This window comes from Hyperoodon ampullatus (assembly GCF_949752795.1).
Source record: "Hyperoodon ampullatus genome assembly, chromosome: X".
Taxonomy (NCBI): Eukaryota; Metazoa; Chordata; class Mammalia; order Artiodactyla; family Ziphiidae; genus Hyperoodon; species Hyperoodon ampullatus.
Window position 1 is genome coordinate 72,688,039 of NC_136913.1, and position 21,073 is coordinate 72,709,111.

Consider the following 21,073-nt stretch of genomic DNA (forward strand, 5'->3'; position numbering starts at 1 on the left):
TCTGGCATATGCAACTGAAAGAGTCCTGACTAATATGGTTGGTTAAACAATTAATTATTTGCTTTTCACTTTCATTGTATTTACTCTATTGTAAATACAGTAAAAGTGTGCTCTTGAATTTTATTGACCATAATAGTTATGTCTTTTTGTGAACATTCATTCTTCAGTAGAATTATTGGCCAGCAGAAAACACCAAACTCTGTCTAGGGGCATATATATCAGTTAAACGTGTGATAATTTGCATTATATCATAACCAAAGTCATATCCAAATTTCATTAAAAATACATTACTTTCTAGTGGTAATTGTCCTTCCATCACTGGAGGGTTGGTTATGAGATGCATATGTTTGTTGTCTCAACTTCCAGAGTTCCTTACAAATAAAAGACAATATAATCATTTGAAAGCCATAGAAACATGAGGTAAGAGGTATGTTTGATCATTTAACAAGGTTACTAAGAATAATTACTTTTTCCCCTTCCTTTTTAGCCTTGAGGTAAGAATGTTCCAATCCCACTTGTTGAATTCCATATAGTCTTGCTTAATGGTACCTAATCAGTTACATTATAAGCCTCTGCAGGAATCCACTAACTGGTTCTATACTTAAGGGATAACATAAGATAGAATGGGCATGATTCTCAAGATGAAGATGTGAAAATTTTTGTTCCAAAAAGATTTAAATGTGTAGCTATAGCAGAAATGTATGAAATTTCAATATGGAAGTAGATATTGTTTCCTAACAGAAAATCTATCACTGAACATTACTACAAGTACCATTTGCTCAATAACAGCAATACAACATTAGCCACCATTTGGGTAGTTTCTTCCTTCACTACCTATTTTATGACAGATCTTGGGCTACATGCTACAGACATAGAAAGGAATATAACACAGTCCCTTGCTGAAGCAGCTCACAGCCTTATTGGGAGTTTGACTGCTAATGAGGTAGAAAATCAGTGTCTTAAAATTATTAAAGGCATAATAGCACATATTTTTTGCTTCAATTCTAGCTTTCATTTGAATTATTTCTCCTGAAATGTGAGTGTTCTACTTCTCGTAGGCACTCACATTCTACTTTATGAATAAAGTAAGTCTTGGAAACATGTATAGAAACATGTATAGTTTGTGGGAAGTATTTATCCTACAGGGCTGAGTTGTATGGTTTGTCTCCTTGTTGTATGGTTTGACCCCTTCTCTGTTACCTCCGATTGACGCTTTATAAGGGAATCCTTCTCTTCCAGCAAGCTTGTCAGTTCATGAATCTTGAATTGGAAGTCACTGCAACTTCCTTCTCTTCTTGAAACATCTTTTTGGTACTGATTTAATTGAGTCTAAGGATTTAAAAAGAACTAAGAATTATTATAATTCTCATTTAACAAAATGGGTAACTGAGTTCCAGAGAGGTTAAGTGACATAAAGTCATACAGCTAGTTATGAAATGAAGAGCAAAATACCAATAGTTATAAACATTTAAAGAGCTTTATGAATGTAATATGTGAACTGAAATGCCAATTAGGAATTTCTCATTTTTTTAAGATTTATTGTTTATGTTTTATTTTTTTTTTTTATTTTTGGGTGTGTCAGATCTTAGTTGCAGTACATGGGATCTTCATTGAGGCTTCTATCTAATTGTGGCATGTGGGTTTTCTCTTCTCTAGTTGTGGCATTCAGGTTCCAGAGCACATGGGCTCTGTAGTTTGTGACAACGCGGGCTCTCTAGTTGAGGTGCACGAGCTCAGTAGTTGTGGCGCGTGGGCTCTAGTTGCCCCATGGTATGTGGGATCTTAGTTCCCTGACCAGGGATCTAACCCGAGTCCCCTGCATTGTAAGGTGGATTCTTTATCACTGGACCACCAGGGAAGTCCAAGAAATTTCTCATTTTTAAAAGGTGACTTTACTATTTAGGCTTAGGCATTACTTAAGTAAAAGTCCTAGGCAACAAGAATTAAAATAATGCTAAGAAAACAGGTACTTTATATTTCTTCAAATACTAATTAAGGAAAACTCAATAACAAGTATTATATCATAATATGCAGTTCACAACATATTCCTCCTACATGACTCATCTCAGTCCTCACAGCAGTCCTCTGAGATAAGTATTATTATAATCTTTATTTACAAAACAGGTAAGTGAGACCCAGAGACACAAAGGCACAGCAGCTAGTAAGAAACATAGCTGCAACTCCATGACAAGTATTCTGACTGCAAATCCTGTCCATTTCCCTTTTTACTGCATTATGTGTACACAGATGGCTGTTTAGGTTAAAGTGTTATTAGTAACGTTCAGATGGAAAAGAAACCAGTGGAGGACATCTGCAAGAAAAATCAGCAGAGTTTTGAACAAATTCTATTTTGTTTCGTTTTGAATTTTTGTAAAGACTGTACATTATATTTGGAGAGAAAACACTGTGGTCAGTATTTCTATTAAAATATTTGAGTTTATATAACTACAATTAGGAATCAGTAAATTAAGGGTTAGTCAATTTGACCTAGAATGACAAAATAAGGCAATGTATATTTATTCTCACAAATATCACCTTAATTTTGATGCCAATTACAGGTATATAATTCAACAGTTTTTATCCATGTACTTGACAAAACTCTTGCTAGCTATCATCCTTCAAAATCAGGTGAGGATATTTATGAAGTCAAATGTGGCTTCACTGGATAAACTTGAAAGTTGCTTGGCTGCATAGAGCAGGCTTTAGGCAAGATCATAAAGTGTTCCCCTGTCACCAAAAGTAAATAAATAAATAAAAAGAAATTAAAAATCAACAACCCTGAACTTAAGGTCTTCTTTTGCTTTCCTAGAAAAGATGAAGCTAAATTACAAGACAATTTAACAATATTCCCTACATAGTGATATGTATTTAAAGAAATGGTCTATGGCATACTCCTAAAACTCTACCTTTGGTTGATTTTTCTTTGTAGCATTAAACTTGAGACTATCATCTTATTAGAAAGTTTGTGCTGAACTGTGTATTTATGCAGTGTAGGATCTACATACCCTTAGTTTGCAGATCTCTCTATCTTTCTCCATTCTTAAGTTTTTTACCATCTCCATGTAATGGTTGCCAATCTCATCCATTTTAGCCTGCAACATCGGGCCTGTGCAAGTCTCCAAAAGCTACACAAGACAAAATAAATTTCTGTAGTTAAACTGTTATGAAGGAAATACATATTATATTACAAGACATTAATAGATGAAAACCACTTGATTAAACAAGACATTGAAATAATGAGAGTGAGTTTTAGGAACTGCATTATACAGCTCAAATGGCAGTGAGTTAAGACCTAACTGCATGTGAGATCATCAGAAAGCAGTCTACATATTTTCTCGAGATGAATTGGATATATATATATATATATATATATATATATATATATATATATATATATAGCCAATGCTAGGATTACAACCATATAACTAAGGCAATAACATACATTTAAAACAAAATTTGAATACCTGCACTCTAAGATTTTTATTATCTTGCTCTAAATTACGCTTACAGTATTCCAGTTCTTTTAGTTTATATTCTATGTCTGATAGTGTATGCCGAAGAGAAAGATTGTTTTCTTCCAATGCTTGGCATTTTGAGGTTGAGTCTTGAAGTCCTTTCTGTAAAGAAGACACAGTAAATAAAACAAATGGATTCTACTTTTTGGGAGAGAGTGCTTTTAGTTGATTAATTCAATGAAACAAAGCAAATATTGATATTTTTCCATGCCCAGTTTTCCAATATATTTAAACTTAAAAGGTAAGTTAAGGGCTTCCCTAGTGGCACAGTGGTTGAGAGTCCGCCTGCCAATGCAGGGGACACAGGTTCGTGCCCCGGTCCAGGAAGATCCCACATGCCGCAGAGCAGCTGGGCCTGTGAGCCATGGCCGCTGAGCCTGCACGTCCGGAGCCTGTGCTCCGCATCAGGAGAGGCCACAACAGTGAGAGGCCCGCGTACCACAAAAAAAAAAAAAAAAAGGTAAGTTAAATCATCTATGAAAGACATTACCCTCACTTGCCTATCTTGAGTGAGAAGGAATCAAGATTAGATGAATTTTCAAAGTACCAATCTAGCAATCTGACTCTTGCTGCTTTTTGACAATACCATAACCTGCTTTCTAGTAGGCACCAAAATGACAATATGCCTGATTATGTGACAAATGAAAACTCAACTAAAATTTGGGACTGTCATGGGAGTGAATTTTAGGAATGGATTGGCCTCAGAGACTCATTATGATTTCCTATGAATCCTCTCTGCTCAGGTATCTAGAGAAATCTTCTAGAGTTCATTCATTCAGTAATTCATTGCACAAACATGTGTTAAGATCTACAAAAACTTTTTTATTGACACATTAGTAGATTAAATGAATGAGTGAACTTAGATTTTCAATATTTATACAATTTTTGTCACCCAACAAAACAGATAACTGTGGATAGTATATACTTTATATCTAAAATACTTAGGGTTATCTATTTTTCTGAGAGGGCTTCAGTAATTGGAAATACTTAAAGCAACTCAATTCCCATATGAACAAATCGTTCCATCATATTTTAATTGTCTGGATTATATCTCATACCTCCAATGTGCTAGTAATTGTGCATATGAAAAACTATCAAATTTATTATCAAAGAAATTGTCAACTTACCTGCTGCTGGTGATTATTTGCTCTCGCTGATGCTAAGAGTTCTTCATAGTCTTTTATTTGAGTTTCTTTGAATGCCAAGTCTTTATCAAGTCTTATCTTGTCATTTTCCAGTGACTAGAAGCAAAATTACTTATGACTCAGAATTACAGAATCCTGTCAGCAGTTATGTAATACAAAGACCTGTTTACATTGGAAGGTTTAAATAAGCACTTGTTTCATTTGTAGTTGTTTAATAAAACAGAACTCTTAAAAGTTAATCAAACTATGGGATACAAAGTATTGAAAATTTAAAAACCCGCATCAATGGACATTTTGATGAATTGACTAATTATAAGTACAATGAAGCAGAACCTTTTGAACTATTTTAATGTTTTTCTTCAATCTACAAAGACTCTTGTTAATCCCAGCAGGTGGTGAATTTTCAAATTAAGAGTCTAAATGTGTTCATCAGAACCCAGAAACAAGAAAACCCACTCCAAAGTCCTCAAGGAGTTATTCATTGTATGGAAAGTATTCTGAACGTATCTAGCTGATGTCATGAAGAACACCAATTAAAATAGAAAATAGAAAATGTTAAGTTCTTGGAGAAAGAAGTTTTCAAGTATTCAAAGAAATTCAAAGTATTCTTTATTATTACAGAAAAGGGGAAATTATGAATCAGAGTCAGATAATTGTAATTTTACAAATTACTCCCTGGCTTTAAGAATTAAATTACCTTAGCAGTAAACTAAGTAATAAGTGTGCACCCAACTTTCTTTCATTTTCATATTGGCTAACTCTTTACCCCTCTCTCCCAACCCCAATTAACTGTGTCAGGAAAATAACTATATCTGGGTGAGCACAACGTTGTTGTGTTGTATTAAATTTTAAAAAGGTATACTGAATGCTTTGATTTCTATGTTATGAAGCTAGGGACTAGAAAAGATTTGGAAAGAAAAATCAAAATAAATGTTACTGTCAAGTCATTCTGAAGATGTCCAAGCTCCTCCCGTATGTTGCTGAATGTGGACAGCACTAGCCGGAGTGATTTATCAGACATATCCCTCATCTGGAGGAAGAGAATGATTGATGGTGCATTTTTACTAGCATTTAAAAATAGGCAATATAAGTAATAATAATCTTATTTTTCTATTCCTACAAGCAAACTTATTAACAGTGTCATTTTTGATATGGCAATATTATAATAGTGATGCAGGGCATTTGGTCAATAACATGCATTAGTAATCCAAGCAATATCCCTGAAGAGATCATAGCTATGCTATCAAAACAAGGGTTTCTTAGTTTTTCCATGATAAAGTATCGTCTTTCTCACAACAGAATGTATCAGCAAATTCTCAAATTTACTTTTCTTCTCTATTTAAAGATTAGAAAAGATGAGACAGTCAACCTTCAAGCAATAAATTGCATCTCCCCAAGTGTGTTGCCAAATGCATGGATTTTGCCTGAGTTGAGAAGAATCTAATAAAAATTAAGTTTAACCTTGAAGTATAGAAATATCTCAAATTTTAAAGAGGGAGAAAAACCCTTTAACTAGATTAAACTCATTTCATCACAGAAAAACGGTTTTAAAAACAGACAACTTCTGTTTCTGAAAAGATGGAGCAGAAATACTTTTCTCTATTTTTCCTGCTAAGTCTAACTAAAAACCCTGCACTTTATGTATAAAATGAACATAAAAAGACTCTGAAAGTTGAAGTCTGGTTGAAAACATTGGGAGCTAAGGAATAATACAGAAGTGATTTCCTGGGTTTTCTTCTTGCTTCATATATGAGTGGCATTGGGCAAACCAGTAACACAGAAACACCAGTGGGTACAGACAAAAAAAGTCCCTAGAAAAGCCTGCTCTCTCTACCCAAAGTACCATGAAAAGGGCAGCCTAGAAAGGCAGATAGCATTTAGATAATAACCAGTCTACTCCAGCCAAACACCACAGAAAAATATCTGCAACTCTATTCTATGCCCACCCAAACCAACAAAAGCCAAGAAGGGAACATAGACTCTCTCTCTCAACCTCCCTGCTTGTGTGATGTCACAGAATTCTTAGTGAAGTGTCAAGACTTTCATCATTGCCCAACAGAAATGAGGCCACTCACCTTGCAGTGTCAGTAGAGGCCAATGAGGGAACAGTAACACAACACACCTCCCCATCCAAACCAGGATGTTTTCAGTGGGAGCCTAGTAGAGAGCCACACTTCCTACACCTGCCAAGGAAGAACAAAGAGCTACTCCCCCAACCTGTGTCTACAGAGGCAGAGTGAGGAACCTGGACTTCCACCCCCACCTGGCAGTAATAGGTCATGCCCCTACTTCCCCTGTTGCTCAGTATCAAAGGAGGCTTGATAAAACAGAAGATGTGAATAAGATGCAAAGTCAGAACACAGGACCCAAAATGCACAAGTTTCAATTTAAAAAAATAACTATTCTAAGAACCAGGAAGTCTCAACTTGATAAGAAAAACGGGTTAATACATGCCAACATCAAGATATCAGAAAAGTTAGAATTATCTGACAAGGATTTTAAAGCAGTCATTTTAAAAAGGTTTCAAAGTGACCTAAATGTCCATCAACAGAGGAATGGATAAAGAAGATGTGGCACATATATACAATGGAATATTACTCAGTCATAAAAAGGAACAAAATAGTGCCATTTGCAGAGACGTGGATGGATCTAGAAACAGTCTACAGAGTGAAGTAAGTCAGAAAGAGAAAAACAAATATCACATAATATCACTTATATGTGGAATCTAGAAAAATGGTAGAGAAGAACTTATTTGCAAAGCAGAAATAGAGTCACAGATGTAGAGAACAAACTTATGGTTACCAATAGGGGAAGGGAGGGGTGTGATGAACTGAGAGATTGGGACTGACATAAATACACTACTATGTGTAAAATATATAACAAATGAGAACCTACTGTGTAGCACAGGGAACTCTAATCAGTACTCTGTGGTGACCTAAATGGGAAGGAAATCTAAAAAGAAGGGATATATGTGTATGTAAGACTGATTCACTTTGTTGTACAGCAAGAAACTAACACAACATTGTAAAGCAATGATACTCTAATAAAAATTAATTTAAAAAACACACCAAATTAGGGCTTCCCTGGTGGCTCAGTGGTTGAGAGTCTGCCTGCTGATGCAGGGGACACGGGTTCGTGCCCCAGTCTGGGAAGATCCCACGTGCTGTGGAGCAGCTGGGCCCCTGAGCCATGGTCGCTGAGCCTGCACGTCTGGAGCCTGTGCTCCGCAATGGGAGAGGCCACAACAGTGAGAGGCCCGAGTACCGCAAAAAAAAACAAACAAAAAAAAACCCACACCAAATTAAAAAAATTTTCAACAAGAATTTGCAAAGATTTAAAACAAATAAAAAATAGAAAATCTCAGGAACAAAGCAGAAAATCTCATAAAACAAACAGAAGCTATAAAGAGTAACTAAATGAAAATTTTAGAACTGAAAACTCAATAACTAAAAAACAAAAACAAAAACAAAAACCTCAGTGGATGGACTAAAAAGCAGAAAGGAAAGCATAGAGCAAATAATCAGTGAACTTGAAGACAGAACAATAGAAAATACTGAGTTCTGAACATCAGAGAGAAAATAGGTTGGAAGAAAATTGAACAGAGCCACAGTGTCCAATGGGAGTATGACATATATCTAACATTCATGTCATCAGAATCCTAGAAGGAAAAAAGAAAGAGGGGGGAGCTGAAAAAGTATATGAAGAAATAATGGCTGAAAACTTCCCCAAATTAGCAAAAAAACATAGACAGATTTAAGAAGTTGAGCAAACCCTAAGCAGGATAGACCCAAAGAAATCCATGCCTGGACATATGAGGTAAACTTCTTAAAACTGAAGATAAATTTACAATCTTAAAAGCAGCAAGAGAAACCTTAACTATTGGGAATTGCAATTCAAATGACAGCTGATTTCTCATGAAAAATCATAGAAGCCAGAAGGAAGTGGCATACATTTTTAAAGTGATGAATGAAAAGAATTGTCAACTACAAATTCTGTATGTGATGAAAACAACCTTTAGGAATGAAGGGGAAATCACATTTTCAGAGGTAAAGAAAAATAATTTTTCACTAGCAGACCTACCCTTAAAAAAATGGCTGAAGGAAGTTCTCTGAAGAAAAAGAACATGATAAAAGAAGGAATTTGGAATATCAAGAAGGAAGAAGTAACACAGTAAGCAAAAATATAGGTAAATACAGTGGGCTTTCCTTCTCCTTTTGCATTTTCTAAATTATATTTGAAGATTGAAGCAATATATATAACACTGTCTGATGTGGCTCTCAATGCCTGTAGAGGAAATATTTTAAAAAATTATAAATGTGGAGGTTAAAGAAAGATAAAAGAAGCAAAATTTTCTGCAGTTCACTGAAACTGATAAAACATTGACACCAATACACGGGGATAAGTTATGGGTATATAATGTAATACTTAGAGCAACCCCTAAAAAAGCTATACTACATGATACACTCAGAAGCAGTAGAGGTAAATCAAAAAGGAATTCTAAAACACATTCAAGTAATCCACATGAAAGCAAGACAAAGAAAACAGACAAACAGAAAACAGAACAAACGGAAAACACAATGGCAGATCTAGCCCTAACATATCAATAATTACAACTTGGTCTAAATACACCAGTTAAAAGACAGATTGACAGAGTGATAAGAAAAAACATGACCTCACTATGAGTTTTCTATAAGAAATTCATTTCAAAGATAATGAAAATTAAAATATACATAATGAAATTTAAAAGTTGGGAAAAAAGATATACCACGCAAACTTTAGTCAAAAGAAAGGAGTGCTATTGATATTAGATAAAAATGACTTCAGAACAAAGAAAATTACCAGGGACACAGAGGGACATTACATACTAAGAGTCAGTCCACCAAGAAGACATAGCAATCCTAAATGTTTATGCACCAAACAGAGCTACAAAGTGTATCAAACAAAAACTGATAGAACTGAAAGGAGAAATAGACAAACCCACAGATATAACTGAAGACTTTTATACTCCTCTCTCAGCAACTGATAGTACTGCTTAGCAGAAAATGAGCAAGAATACATAATACAATAATTCAACAATACCATCAACCAAAGGATCTAATCAGCATTTATAGAATACTTCATCCAACAACAAATGCAGATTCCTTTCATATACCCATGGAACATATACCAAAATAGACCATATCCTTGACTATAAAACTTAACCATTTCAAAAAAATTGATCTCATATGGAGTATATTTTCTGGCCACAGTGGAATCAAACTAGAAATGAATAACAGAAAGGCAATAGGAAAATCTCTAAACACTTGGAAAGTAAACAATACACTTCTAAATAATCCACCAGTCAAAGCAGAAGTCTAAAGGGAGATAAAAAATATATAAAACTGAAAGAAAATGAAAATACATATCATAACTTGTGGGACACAACTAAAGCCATGCTGAGAGGATATTTATAGCACTAAATGCTTACATTAGAAAATAGAAAAGGTGTGAAATCAATAATCTAACTTTCTATATCAAGAAACTAGACAAAGAAGAGCAAAATAAACCAAAAGCAAGCAAACGAAGCAAATAATACAGACGAGAAAAAAAATCAATGGAAGTGTAAACAGTAAAACAATAGAGATCAATCAAACTAAAATATAGTTCTTTGAAAAAAGTCAACAAAATTGATAAATCTCCAACAAGACTGACAATAAAAAAAGAAAGAAGACACAAATCACTAGTGTCAGGCGTTAAATAGGGAAGAGTAATACAAACCCCACAGACATCAAAAGGATAACAAGGGAATACTGTGAATAATTATGCACATATAAATTTGACAGTTTAGTTGAAATTGACTACTTCCTTGAAAAACACAAGTTACCACAACTCACCCAATATGAAACAGATCATTTGACTACACCTGTAACTACTAAGGAATTGAATTTAGAATTTTTTTAAACTCCTGAAAAATATATATCCTTGCCCAGATATTTTCACTGAAGGGTTATACCAAATGTTTAAAGAAGAGTTAACACCATGCCTATACGGTTTCTTCCAGACAACAGAAAAGGAAGAGACATTTACCAATTCATTTCATGATGCTAGATTATCCTGACACCAAAATCAAAGCAAATACAAGAAAACTACAGACTAATATTTCTCAGGAACTTAGATGCAAACATTCTCAGAGTTTTTCGAGGAAATAGGCCTTGAATGCACTTTGGATGTACATCCTGCCACCAGAAATAATATCAAGGATGTATCCAAGATTCAGGTTCTGCAGAGCATATGTGTTCTCCATACCACTGTCTCTTTACAATACAGACTGTGTGCCACTAAAAATATTTCATTTAAGTTTCACAGATAAGATGTCAGGTCCAATATCTGGATGATCAACAAAGATTTGATACCAAATATCAAACTTAGAAATTTGCCTCACTAGACAAAACTAGATTATCTTTAGAATCCTTTCTTGCAAACACATGTACTCTTCATTTTAGCCTTATTTCTTTAGCACCTATCTTGATCTGTCTTGGTCTGTCTCTCCCGTCAGTGTAGGGGAATTTACTGCTGCAGTGGTCTCTAGCATTCCACAATTCAGGAAAATCAAGTCATTGGCCTTTCCATCTGCCAGGGGTAGGGTAGGGAGGTATAGAAAAAAGAATGGAGAAGAGGAGGGCAAATCCTATAAGTTAGAGTCAGGTTGTGCTACAACAATGAGGAGAGAATAAGGGCTTTCCACAGCCCGGAATATTTCTATAATGATTTCCTGAATGCTAGTCATTCAATACTAGTGTTTGATAGTCTGACCAAACTATAATGCAACCCTTGTTTAATCAAAATGAAATCAACTCTTGTGAAATAGGAATTTTATTTGGGACTTTCTGTCCTTAATTAAAGGAAACATCTTAGGCTAGCGGTTTGTTAGTGTTGCCTTCACAGCCACTCTTGATCCCATCTCACCTGCAGAATATAGCGAATTTGCTGTTTTGTAAATTCTGACAATCCTTTAGGAATCAACGATTCAATGTCTTCTGACTGTAAGAAAAGAGAGGCTTATCCTTCAACAGATACATGTTAGTGTTTTAATCAGAGGGTCAGCAGACTTTTGTAGAGAAGGACATATTTTTATGGACAGAAGATTACTTCACTTTCTGGGTAATAGTTGCCACAAACTTTACTTCTAGCATTATCAGTTCTTACTTTTTAAAAAATTCATTATACTACATACACCATGGAAAGAACCCTGAATTCCAGGAAGCTTAGGGAGAAGTTTGGGGCAATCAATCAGATGTCCCATTTCTATTTTTTAAAAAGAGCAACTTAAAAACAAAAGGGTGGTCACTTAAATCCCATTACCACTTTATTTCCATGTATTTTTTAACAACTGGAAGTTTAGTTGGGTGGTAGATATGACACTTTAAAGGCTGATTTTTCAAATAATGAAAATTTGAGTAAATAAAATAAAATTAAAGGTTTACTGCGAATTTGCATAGAGCCGTGGTGACTTTTGAAAGATTATGATGTTGCCACAGCAACATTAAGCAGCTTCAACAAATTTTAAGTGAGAAGCTGAATTGAAGTCAATACTTCACAAAGACAATTTAGGGCTTACTGAATTATTGTAACAAATGCAGTATGTCAATACATTGGAAATAAAGATGAAAATTAACACAAAAGAAGCCATTGTGATTGTTACTTTGAAATCAGTTCTTTCTCTATTTCATGACTTATTCCATTAAAAGTAACTATTACCAAAATATATATACATAATATTTAGAACTGATACTTGAAAATATTTACTTCAAGTTGCTGGTTATTTGGCATGGGACATACAAGTTTTTGAAATACATTAAAACTAAATTTGTTATTTAATTAGTTAACATAGATTTCAGTTTTGTAAAACAGAGAGTATGTAGTCAATGAACTTTTAAATGTTCTCATAAGCAAAGACAAGTTAAATCATAAGGTGACAGCTGATAAAACATTTTTTGGGTGAATGATTATTACTTTTACAATTATCACCTTTAAAGCCATTACAAAGATATAAATGGTTATATCATTTTAAAGGCAAACGGATCATTATTTCTTTCACTAAACTGTTTCAAGTCTAATAAAAATACCAAACTAAAAACAATATTATTAATGCAGGTATCTGCTTTGTTATCTGCTTTGTTATCAACTATATTTGATTTTCAACTCTTTTTGCACTTACCTCATCTATAGACTCAAAGTCCTGTTTGCTGCAAGAATGAAAAAAAAAAAAACAGACAACCTTAGGAAAATATATACATTGATCATATATAAATGTTAGTGTTCTAAATATTTTATCTTACTTTTTGATATATAACATATCCAAATGAAATTTATAATCCTAATGAAAAATTTAAAGCTAACTAAAATGGGACTAGACAAAAATAAAGTTAATTTTCCTGGAATTAGCTAATCTATTAAAAATGAACAACATCCAAATAACAAACCAATATAATATGCAGAATTAGTACCATTCATTAACACCAGTTTATTTGTGACTAGAAGTAGAAGTCTTCAGTTTGGCAAGAAATACTATCTGAGTGAACAAATAACAATAAGTCATTTTCTATTTCCACCTCAGTTTTCTCCTTGCATTGCTCCTTTTCAATGCTGATTCCAGCTTCTCCCTACAGTGTCTTTAAGTTATTCATACCCTTTTAGTAAAAACCAAAACTTGCAAGACTGAGTAATCTACACTAATCATTCAATCTACACTACAGTATGTATAGCAGTGACAAAGCTTACAAGGATATTGGAATGTTTACATAGGGACATAGCCTTAAGCAACATGACCAAAATTCTAGTGGGATAGTAGAATTTCCAGCATCAAAATGAAGGTCTGGGGGCTTCCCTGGTAGTGCAGTGGTTGAGAATCTGCCTGCCAATGCAGGGGACACGGGTTCGAGCCCTGGTCTGGGAGGATCCCACATGCCGCAGAGCAACTGGGCCCGTGAGCCACAATTACTGAGCCTGTGCGTCTGGAGCCTGTGCTCCGCAACAAGAGAGGCCGCGATAGTGAGAGGCCCGCGCACGGCGATGAAGAGTGGCTCCCGCTTGCCACAACTAGAGAAAGCCCTCACACAGAAATGAAGACCCAACACAGCCATAAATAAATAAATAAATAAATAATTTTTTTAAAAAATGAAGGTTTGTCCATGAGGGTTGGAAGGCCCTTTGTGAAGCCATGTTAGGTAGGCAAATGCTGCAAGCGAATTGTTAGTGGTTATACCAGTCCGGCACTGACTCCTTTGGGGAATGGTGAAAGCTGGGAAGGATACAGTTCTAGCGTTGCCAGTGGCAACAGATAGGGCTTTATTTTTGCCTACTTGTTCTCTCTGCACTTCGTGGAAAAATTGGGCCCAAAATACATACGGTGAACATACTTCTCAAACAAACAAACAAAAAAACTGTACACATGTTCTGACAGCAAGACAAAGTATTTTAAAGTAAGACTATCTTAGGAAATCATAGATATATGACTGCCATATCGTCAGGTACAACAGAAAAGTATTTTAGAGATATAAGCTAGTACGTTAGCGCCTACCTTTACCTTCTAAGTAAGTGCTTATGAGTAATATATTGCTTACAGAGATAAGTGGTTCACTCACTGTGCAAAACCTCTCGCATGCATTTATAAAAATACACAAGCTAATGTGGAGAATGAGAACTGAAGATTTCATTTCCTGAGGCATGACTGCATATGTGCAATTGTCTGTCTGTATGTATGTGGTATTTCCTGGGTTGCCCAAAATAGAAATTTTGGGGAGGCCCTAGCGAAAAATAAATGAATTATCTTCTACTTTTTTAGTGTGTTACTGAAGTAACTGCATGCATATATTGGAAGCTAAAATAAGTTAAAATATGACTTACAATGCAGTTATAGTAGTCTTGCATTACTGTTAACTGGAATTATTATCACAGTATTAATAGACCTTTTATGTTTAAAATCCCAATTCCAATGCCGACCTCGTACACATGTCCCTAGCCACTTACTTCTTTCTACAAATAAGAAAACAAGACAAAGAAACAAACAAGGACCAATCAACAGCATTTAATACTGGAATTTACAAATGTAACCAAAATGGTTTCATAAGACAACCTTTCTTAATTCTGACCCTCCAGTCTACTCATTGCTGAATTGAAATTTAGAAAGAGAAGAAAAGTGGAGACAAAGGGCTGGGAGGGAGAGAGAGAAAGAGTGGAAACAAAGAGAGCAGAGGCGGGAGGTGGAAAGGCCAGTGTGGATTACATCTCCATTCAGTACAAGGTGATGGTGGCTAGAATTACAGTGGGCAGAAAAAAAAAAAAAAAAGAGAGGCACTCACTATGTCATCTCACCTCCTAGGAAGGAAGGAATGTAATAAGGAAAAAACAAAAGAAGAAATAAAGGAGGGGGGAATGAAGAGAAAGAAACTGACAACCTTCTGATAAAGAAAAACTCTTAAGCACCAAAATTTTATGAGACCCTCTCCACTCTGGAGTGTTTACTAATGTGGAGACCCCAGCTTTCTATTTTCTTTTTAGTATTTTTAGCTACTCTAGAAATTAAACTCAATGTTTTGCAGTGCTTAATTACACATTTAGGTCACCCATATACATTTATCAAAACCCTCAATGGGGCTTCCCTGGTGGCACAGTGGTTGAGAGTCCGTCTGCCGATGCAGGAGACACGGGTTCGTGCCCCGGTCCGGGATGATCCCACATGCCGCGGAGCGTATGGGCCCGTGAGCCATGGCCGCTGAGCCTGCGTGTCCGGAGCCCGCGCATCCGGAGCCTGTGCTCCGCAACGGGAGAGGCCACAACAGTGAGAGGCCCGTGTAACGCAAAACAAAACAAAACAAAACAAAACAAAAAAACCCTCAATGACAGGAAGTTATTTCAAAAACCCAGATTACATCTCTACCTGGTTGATCATTATAAAACAATTTAACTTCCCTTGCTCAATTACTTTGTCTACTTCTAATTAGTATGAGACTAATACATTTGGAATATATTTAACTCTCATTCTATAAACCTTTATTGAGTAGCGACTTTGTCAAGGCCATGTGCTCTGAACTGGATTTGAGCAATCCAAACACAAATAGTATCTTGTCCTGTACGTGACACAAACAGAAGTGATCTAAGGCAAAATTTGAGCAATGTAAAATTGTTCTAAGTCCTCCAATCTTTTCAAATTTGATGCTTCAAAAATTGATTATTTCTTTAATGTGTCTGCAATATGTTAAATAATTTAGAGACACATATCTAGTATGAAAGGTTAAGTGATTTGCCTAAGGTAAAAAGGTCCTCCCATAGATTCTAGTCTCAGATTTGCCACTTTTGTGGCCTTAGGTCAGTGGTTCTCATACTTTAGTACATATCAGAATCCTCCACAGGGTTGCTGCTTGGCCTTACCCCAGAGTTTTTGATTCTACAGGTCTGTTTCCAAGTTCTCACATGATGCTCCTGCTGCTTGTAAGTACATGTCTTAAATAAATCATTTATTGTTTATAACAAATCTATGAAATAAGTATTATTATAATCCCTATTTCACAGATGAAGAAACTGAGGTACGGAGAGGTTAAACAGTTTGTCTGATATTACACATCTAGTATGTAACAAAAGCTGGGACATGAACCCAGGGTATGAACCCTGCATCTACAATCAGGGTACTTAAGAATATATGTCTCTATATGCTCTTGATTTTACAATGTGATACTTTAACAGAAATATTCACAAGACATGATTAATGCACAGAAGAGGAACTTCTAGACAAAATAGTATCTAGAGAAGGCTTTGCAGAAAAGCTGAGTCATAGTTTATAGGTATAAGAGTACTCAAAAATGTTTGAATCCATCTCAAGCACTTAGTAGCTAAGTGATCTTAATAACTTATTCTCTTTGGGTGTCCATTTGAAATTTTCTATGGTTACTGTGCAAGTTAGATAATATTTAAAAAGCACTTAGCCGAGTGTCTGGCACAATATTGGACACTCAATACATAATAGTGTACTCAGAATGAGGGGAAATATTTTAAGGTAGTGACCTTATGCAAATGAATGAATGTGTGAAATAGTTGTTTGGATAAGGGGAGAGGATATTGATTAGTATAAAACACTGATGAAGGCCTAGCTGAAGATGGAAACCATGCGTTAATAATGACCCCAATTCAAATAAATGACTGTGCTTTTCTCTAACTGTGCTCAACTGCATGGATGTAGCATAAAGAAGGCATTCATTCATTCATTCAACAAATATTTATTAAGCACCACACTAAATCAGTCACCACACTAGGCACCAAGGAAACTAGGGTAAATGAAACAGCCCTCAGGGGGTAGTGTCTGAATTCTAGGGGTAGTGGACAGTGAGTATTGGATAGAGAAAAAAAAAAGAAAACAATAGATAAAGCAGAGAGCTAGACTAATCCAAAGTTGGGATTTTGCTAAGTGGCAGAGACAATATGATAAAGAGGCAAAGCAGTTGAGGGTGATGGTAAGAGAATGGTTGCAATCATGAATAAGAAAGCAAGAAAAGTTGGGGAGGAGGGAGCTAATAAACAGAATTGTAATAAGCAGAGAGAAAAGAGAGAAGAGATTAAAGATCTCTGAGAAGTAGAAGAATCTAGTTGGTGAAGTCTCTACTGACTTTTCTTTATCCTCCAGATTCTTCTGAGTTTATGGAGCTTTCCTAAATTTTGCCTGACAGATGACCACATATATGATGTGACTATGTAGTAGAAGGCAACTTTTGGAGTATAGCTTATGAAATTCATTTCATGACATAATGTGTTCTCATCTACACATGAACAGTTGATAAATTGTTTATGTTTATATATTTAAATATGTATTATATATTATTATATAATATTATTGTATAATATACATATTTACATTAACTTATAAATAGATATTTGTATAATGTATATTTCATACATTATATGTAATATATAATATTAAAATAACAAACATTTATAATAATATATAACCCTAAATGTATATTAAACTCTGGTCTTCATATGTTGAGCACACATCAATGGAAGATAAACAGTAGTGTGTTGGCAATGGGATTGTACCTTATATCATCAGTGTAATATCTTAAAACAAGTCATAGTATGCCACACATTTTTTGAGCTCCTTGCCTAAGTGGTTGCATTTTTCATCAAAGTACGTTAGAAAAGAAGGTCCACATTATTCTTCACTGACCCCAAAATAGCTGGTAAGATATCTTCAATGATTTTCATTAAGTACATTAACTCTTAAAATGAGATATTTCCTCAGATCTGCTCATACAGTTGCCTGTTTCCCCATTAAAAGTACTCAAGTTTTGCTGTGAACCTAAAATTGCTCTAAAAAATAAAGTCTATTAAAAAATATCAGGGTATTGTAAAATGTTTGAAAGCTACAACACCAAGCAAATGATATATTTACAGTACCTTCCTCCAATTCTCTGCAAATGTTCTAATAAGCAGTGATATAGATTCGTATTTTTATGGCTTAGATCAGCAAGCAACTCTCCAAAATATTTGGGGTCCAATTTTTCAGGGCCATCATCCTGAATTACCACCTGAAGAAAATATCAGTCACAATTATAAACAATATTAAGTTCACAGATATTTTGCTGTGAAATGAAAAAAGTGAAATAACCTATTAATACAAGTAACTCATCACAAAGTCATCACATAAATGAAGCCACTAAATTTTCTTTGTAGCTGATGTATACATTTTTCAATATGGGAGGAATTTAAAGGAAAAGCAACATTGTAATGACATTTTCAGTTTCATTTCACTCAAGTCTAAGTGATCTAATGAATGCAAAACTTGAATAATTTATGTAAAAATTCTTGAATATAGATGCTTAAGTGAAAAGTAAAACAAGTAAATCAAAATCTCTGAATTGCTCATTATCATCACATGGCTTATTCATCTGTTAGTGTCATTCCACTGATCCTCAGGTTATCTCATTGCTATAGCTAGCCAGGTAGATAACGCCTTCCTGCCTCACCTCTCTATATGTGCCCCTTCCAAAAGCATTAACTTTCCCGAGTAGAAAAGGGCATTTCTTTAACCAAGGACATTCAAGTACTGAGCTCCCTGTTAGAATCTGCACACAAGTAATTTGATACACTTAGTATTTTGCCTATTTTTCTCTCTTAGCCAATTATAATGCCCTCAAAATGCTGTGAAAACCATGGAGTTATTTTTTTTCCTTCCAGTTTAATTTGACAGAGTAATTTTATAGTTTCAAATTATCTTAAAGTATTTATTTCTTTTTTTAATTTTTGCACAAATATTCTCCTGTCATTGCACTGTACACTAGTTTACATGTTGGGTATACAATTCTTTGTCCACATTAGTAATTTTTGCCATTACTAAAACTCTTGCTCTTGTGATTTCAATGTGGCACCCAAATAAAGAGTCACAGAGTCCAGGACGGGGAATGATTTGCATCAGCCTCGTGTCTGTGTTCATAGATAAAAAGAGGTGTTAAAAGTTACCAAAGGAAAAAAAAGTCACCAAAGGGAGGTGATTTTATTTTGAGAAATGATAACAATAACTAATATTTATTTAGCTCTTACTATGTGCCAGCCATTGTGCTATGAACTTGACATAAAGATTAAATGAGGTAACGTTCTCTTGTAACCACTACACAATATTGCCTCCCAGAAGACCTCTTGTGTTTGTTTTCTCAGCAACTTAGGAATTACGCTGCCCCTAACTGCATTGTTTTTGAGGTTAGCTGGGCTAGGAGTTGAAACAGTCAAGAGTTTGATTTTCTTATTGTGAAGCTATGCAAAATATGGCTGAAGTTCAGTTAATAAATTTTAATCAGTTAGAGAAAAGGTGAGAGCATTAAAATTGAAGAATGGGTTCTTTTGACCAAGCAACCATCAAGGTAGAATAGTAAGAAGCAAAATTTCACTCCTTTGTGTATATATTCCTCCTTAGTTCTATACAGTCCACAAGTTACAGTAACATTTGAGTAACACAGTAAAAACCAAAACCCAGTTGGGTTCAAAAGTGTGGAGGGGAGAGGACAGACAGAAATCAGATTCTCTTCTGCTGTTAAGTCTTTGACAGGACTACACTCAACAATAAAATGAAATTTCCTAACCATAAACTATGACGTACCAGTTAGCAATATTTTCATTACTCAATCACAGGTCGGTAGATTTTAGTTTTATTGGAACTGTTTGTAGGTGTGATTTGGCATTTCTTTCAGAGTTGGCTCAAAATCATGTTCTTGTTGACTTGAAAAAGCCAAGATAGGAAGACTCCCAAGGAAACATGAATGTTTTCAGTCAGAATAATGGTAGGTCTAATTGATGGAGGTTTTCTCTCTGTGACAATATTGAGTTGATAGGATACTTGAAATAAAATTACCTCAAATCAGTATTTCTGCCTGATGAATGAGAGCTATCTTGAATGTCAATCTAAGATAATAGCTTAGCTTTCACATATAAACAGGGCAGGAATACAAACTGTGCTAAAGAATAGTTGTTCCCAGATACACAAAATGTGATATTTCTCAAAAAATTACAAAAATTATTAAAGATTCTTTAGCATGCATCCATCAAATACCTTTAATCAGATCACTATTTGACCTTAATAATGGCTAAGCAGTCCAACTCTTTGTGTCTGATTGCTAGTAAAAGCCTCTGATTAGAATTACTGTCACAAACCCAAGGCAAGCAACAATGTTTAAGTGTGAAACCAGAGGCAAATCAGCAGTCATTTTTCAGAAAATCTATGGAAAGGAAGTACCTTGTAAAGGAAAACCATGGGCTTCACCTCACTACTGCCTTGGAAGTTCTTGTCCTGTTTCCAGTCTGGAGTTTTGTTTCTTATTTGTGGTCTATGAGATTCCAGGTGTGGAATTTCTTTTGCTAGTATCTACATTATATAAACTTTGATATTCAAAGATGATACTTTTGACCAACCATATTTACAAAATTCAGTGGTAGTGATTATAGAGTCCTACTGATAGTAGACACACAATAGTTGCAGATTTCAGCTGAGCTATCTATATTTTCTTGCCTGGTCCCCTTCAAGCTTAGTGACATACATTTTTGAGAATGCTGTTCAGGACTAGAGATAGCCTGTGATGAAGGCACAAATCACAATCTTGTAGTAGAGGGTACTGGCTTAATTAAATTTATCCTCACTCTGTAACTGGCTTATGTATGCATTTTTCACCTATTTAGAATGGTTGCTTAGTGGATTCTAAAGTGCTTAAAATCACATGTTATATAAAAGCAATTATACATAAATGCCTAACCCTCTAAAAGGTCATGGACATGTTAACTAATAAGGTCTTCTGTGTTTAGACCCTCCTGGGTAGTAAATGTTCGCTACCTGACAACAGAAAACATCACTATTAAGGAAAGCTTACAACGTATAGATTATTATCCTGCAAACCTTAT

At 34.9% G+C, this 21,073-nt stretch overlaps 1 protein-coding gene across 1 annotated transcript in view; it reads right to left on the reverse strand.

Annotated features, from left to right (window-relative positions):
• POF1B (POF1B actin binding protein) overlaps positions 1 to 21,073 on the reverse strand; it is a gene marked incomplete at both ends in the record, with an annotated part of 86,826 nt that overhangs the window by 16,395 nt on the left and 49,358 nt on the right. The window contains 9 exon segments of the mRNA XM_079728066.1: positions 292 to 371; positions 1,201 to 1,329; positions 3,006 to 3,125; positions 3,465 to 3,617; positions 4,643 to 4,756; positions 5,598 to 5,690; positions 11,606 to 11,680; positions 12,858 to 12,885; positions 18,086 to 18,216. Of these exon segments, the coding sequence (XP_079584192.1) occupies positions 292 to 371; positions 1,201 to 1,329; positions 3,006 to 3,125; positions 3,465 to 3,617; positions 4,643 to 4,756; positions 5,598 to 5,690; positions 11,606 to 11,680; positions 12,858 to 12,885; positions 18,086 to 18,216 (923 nt within the window).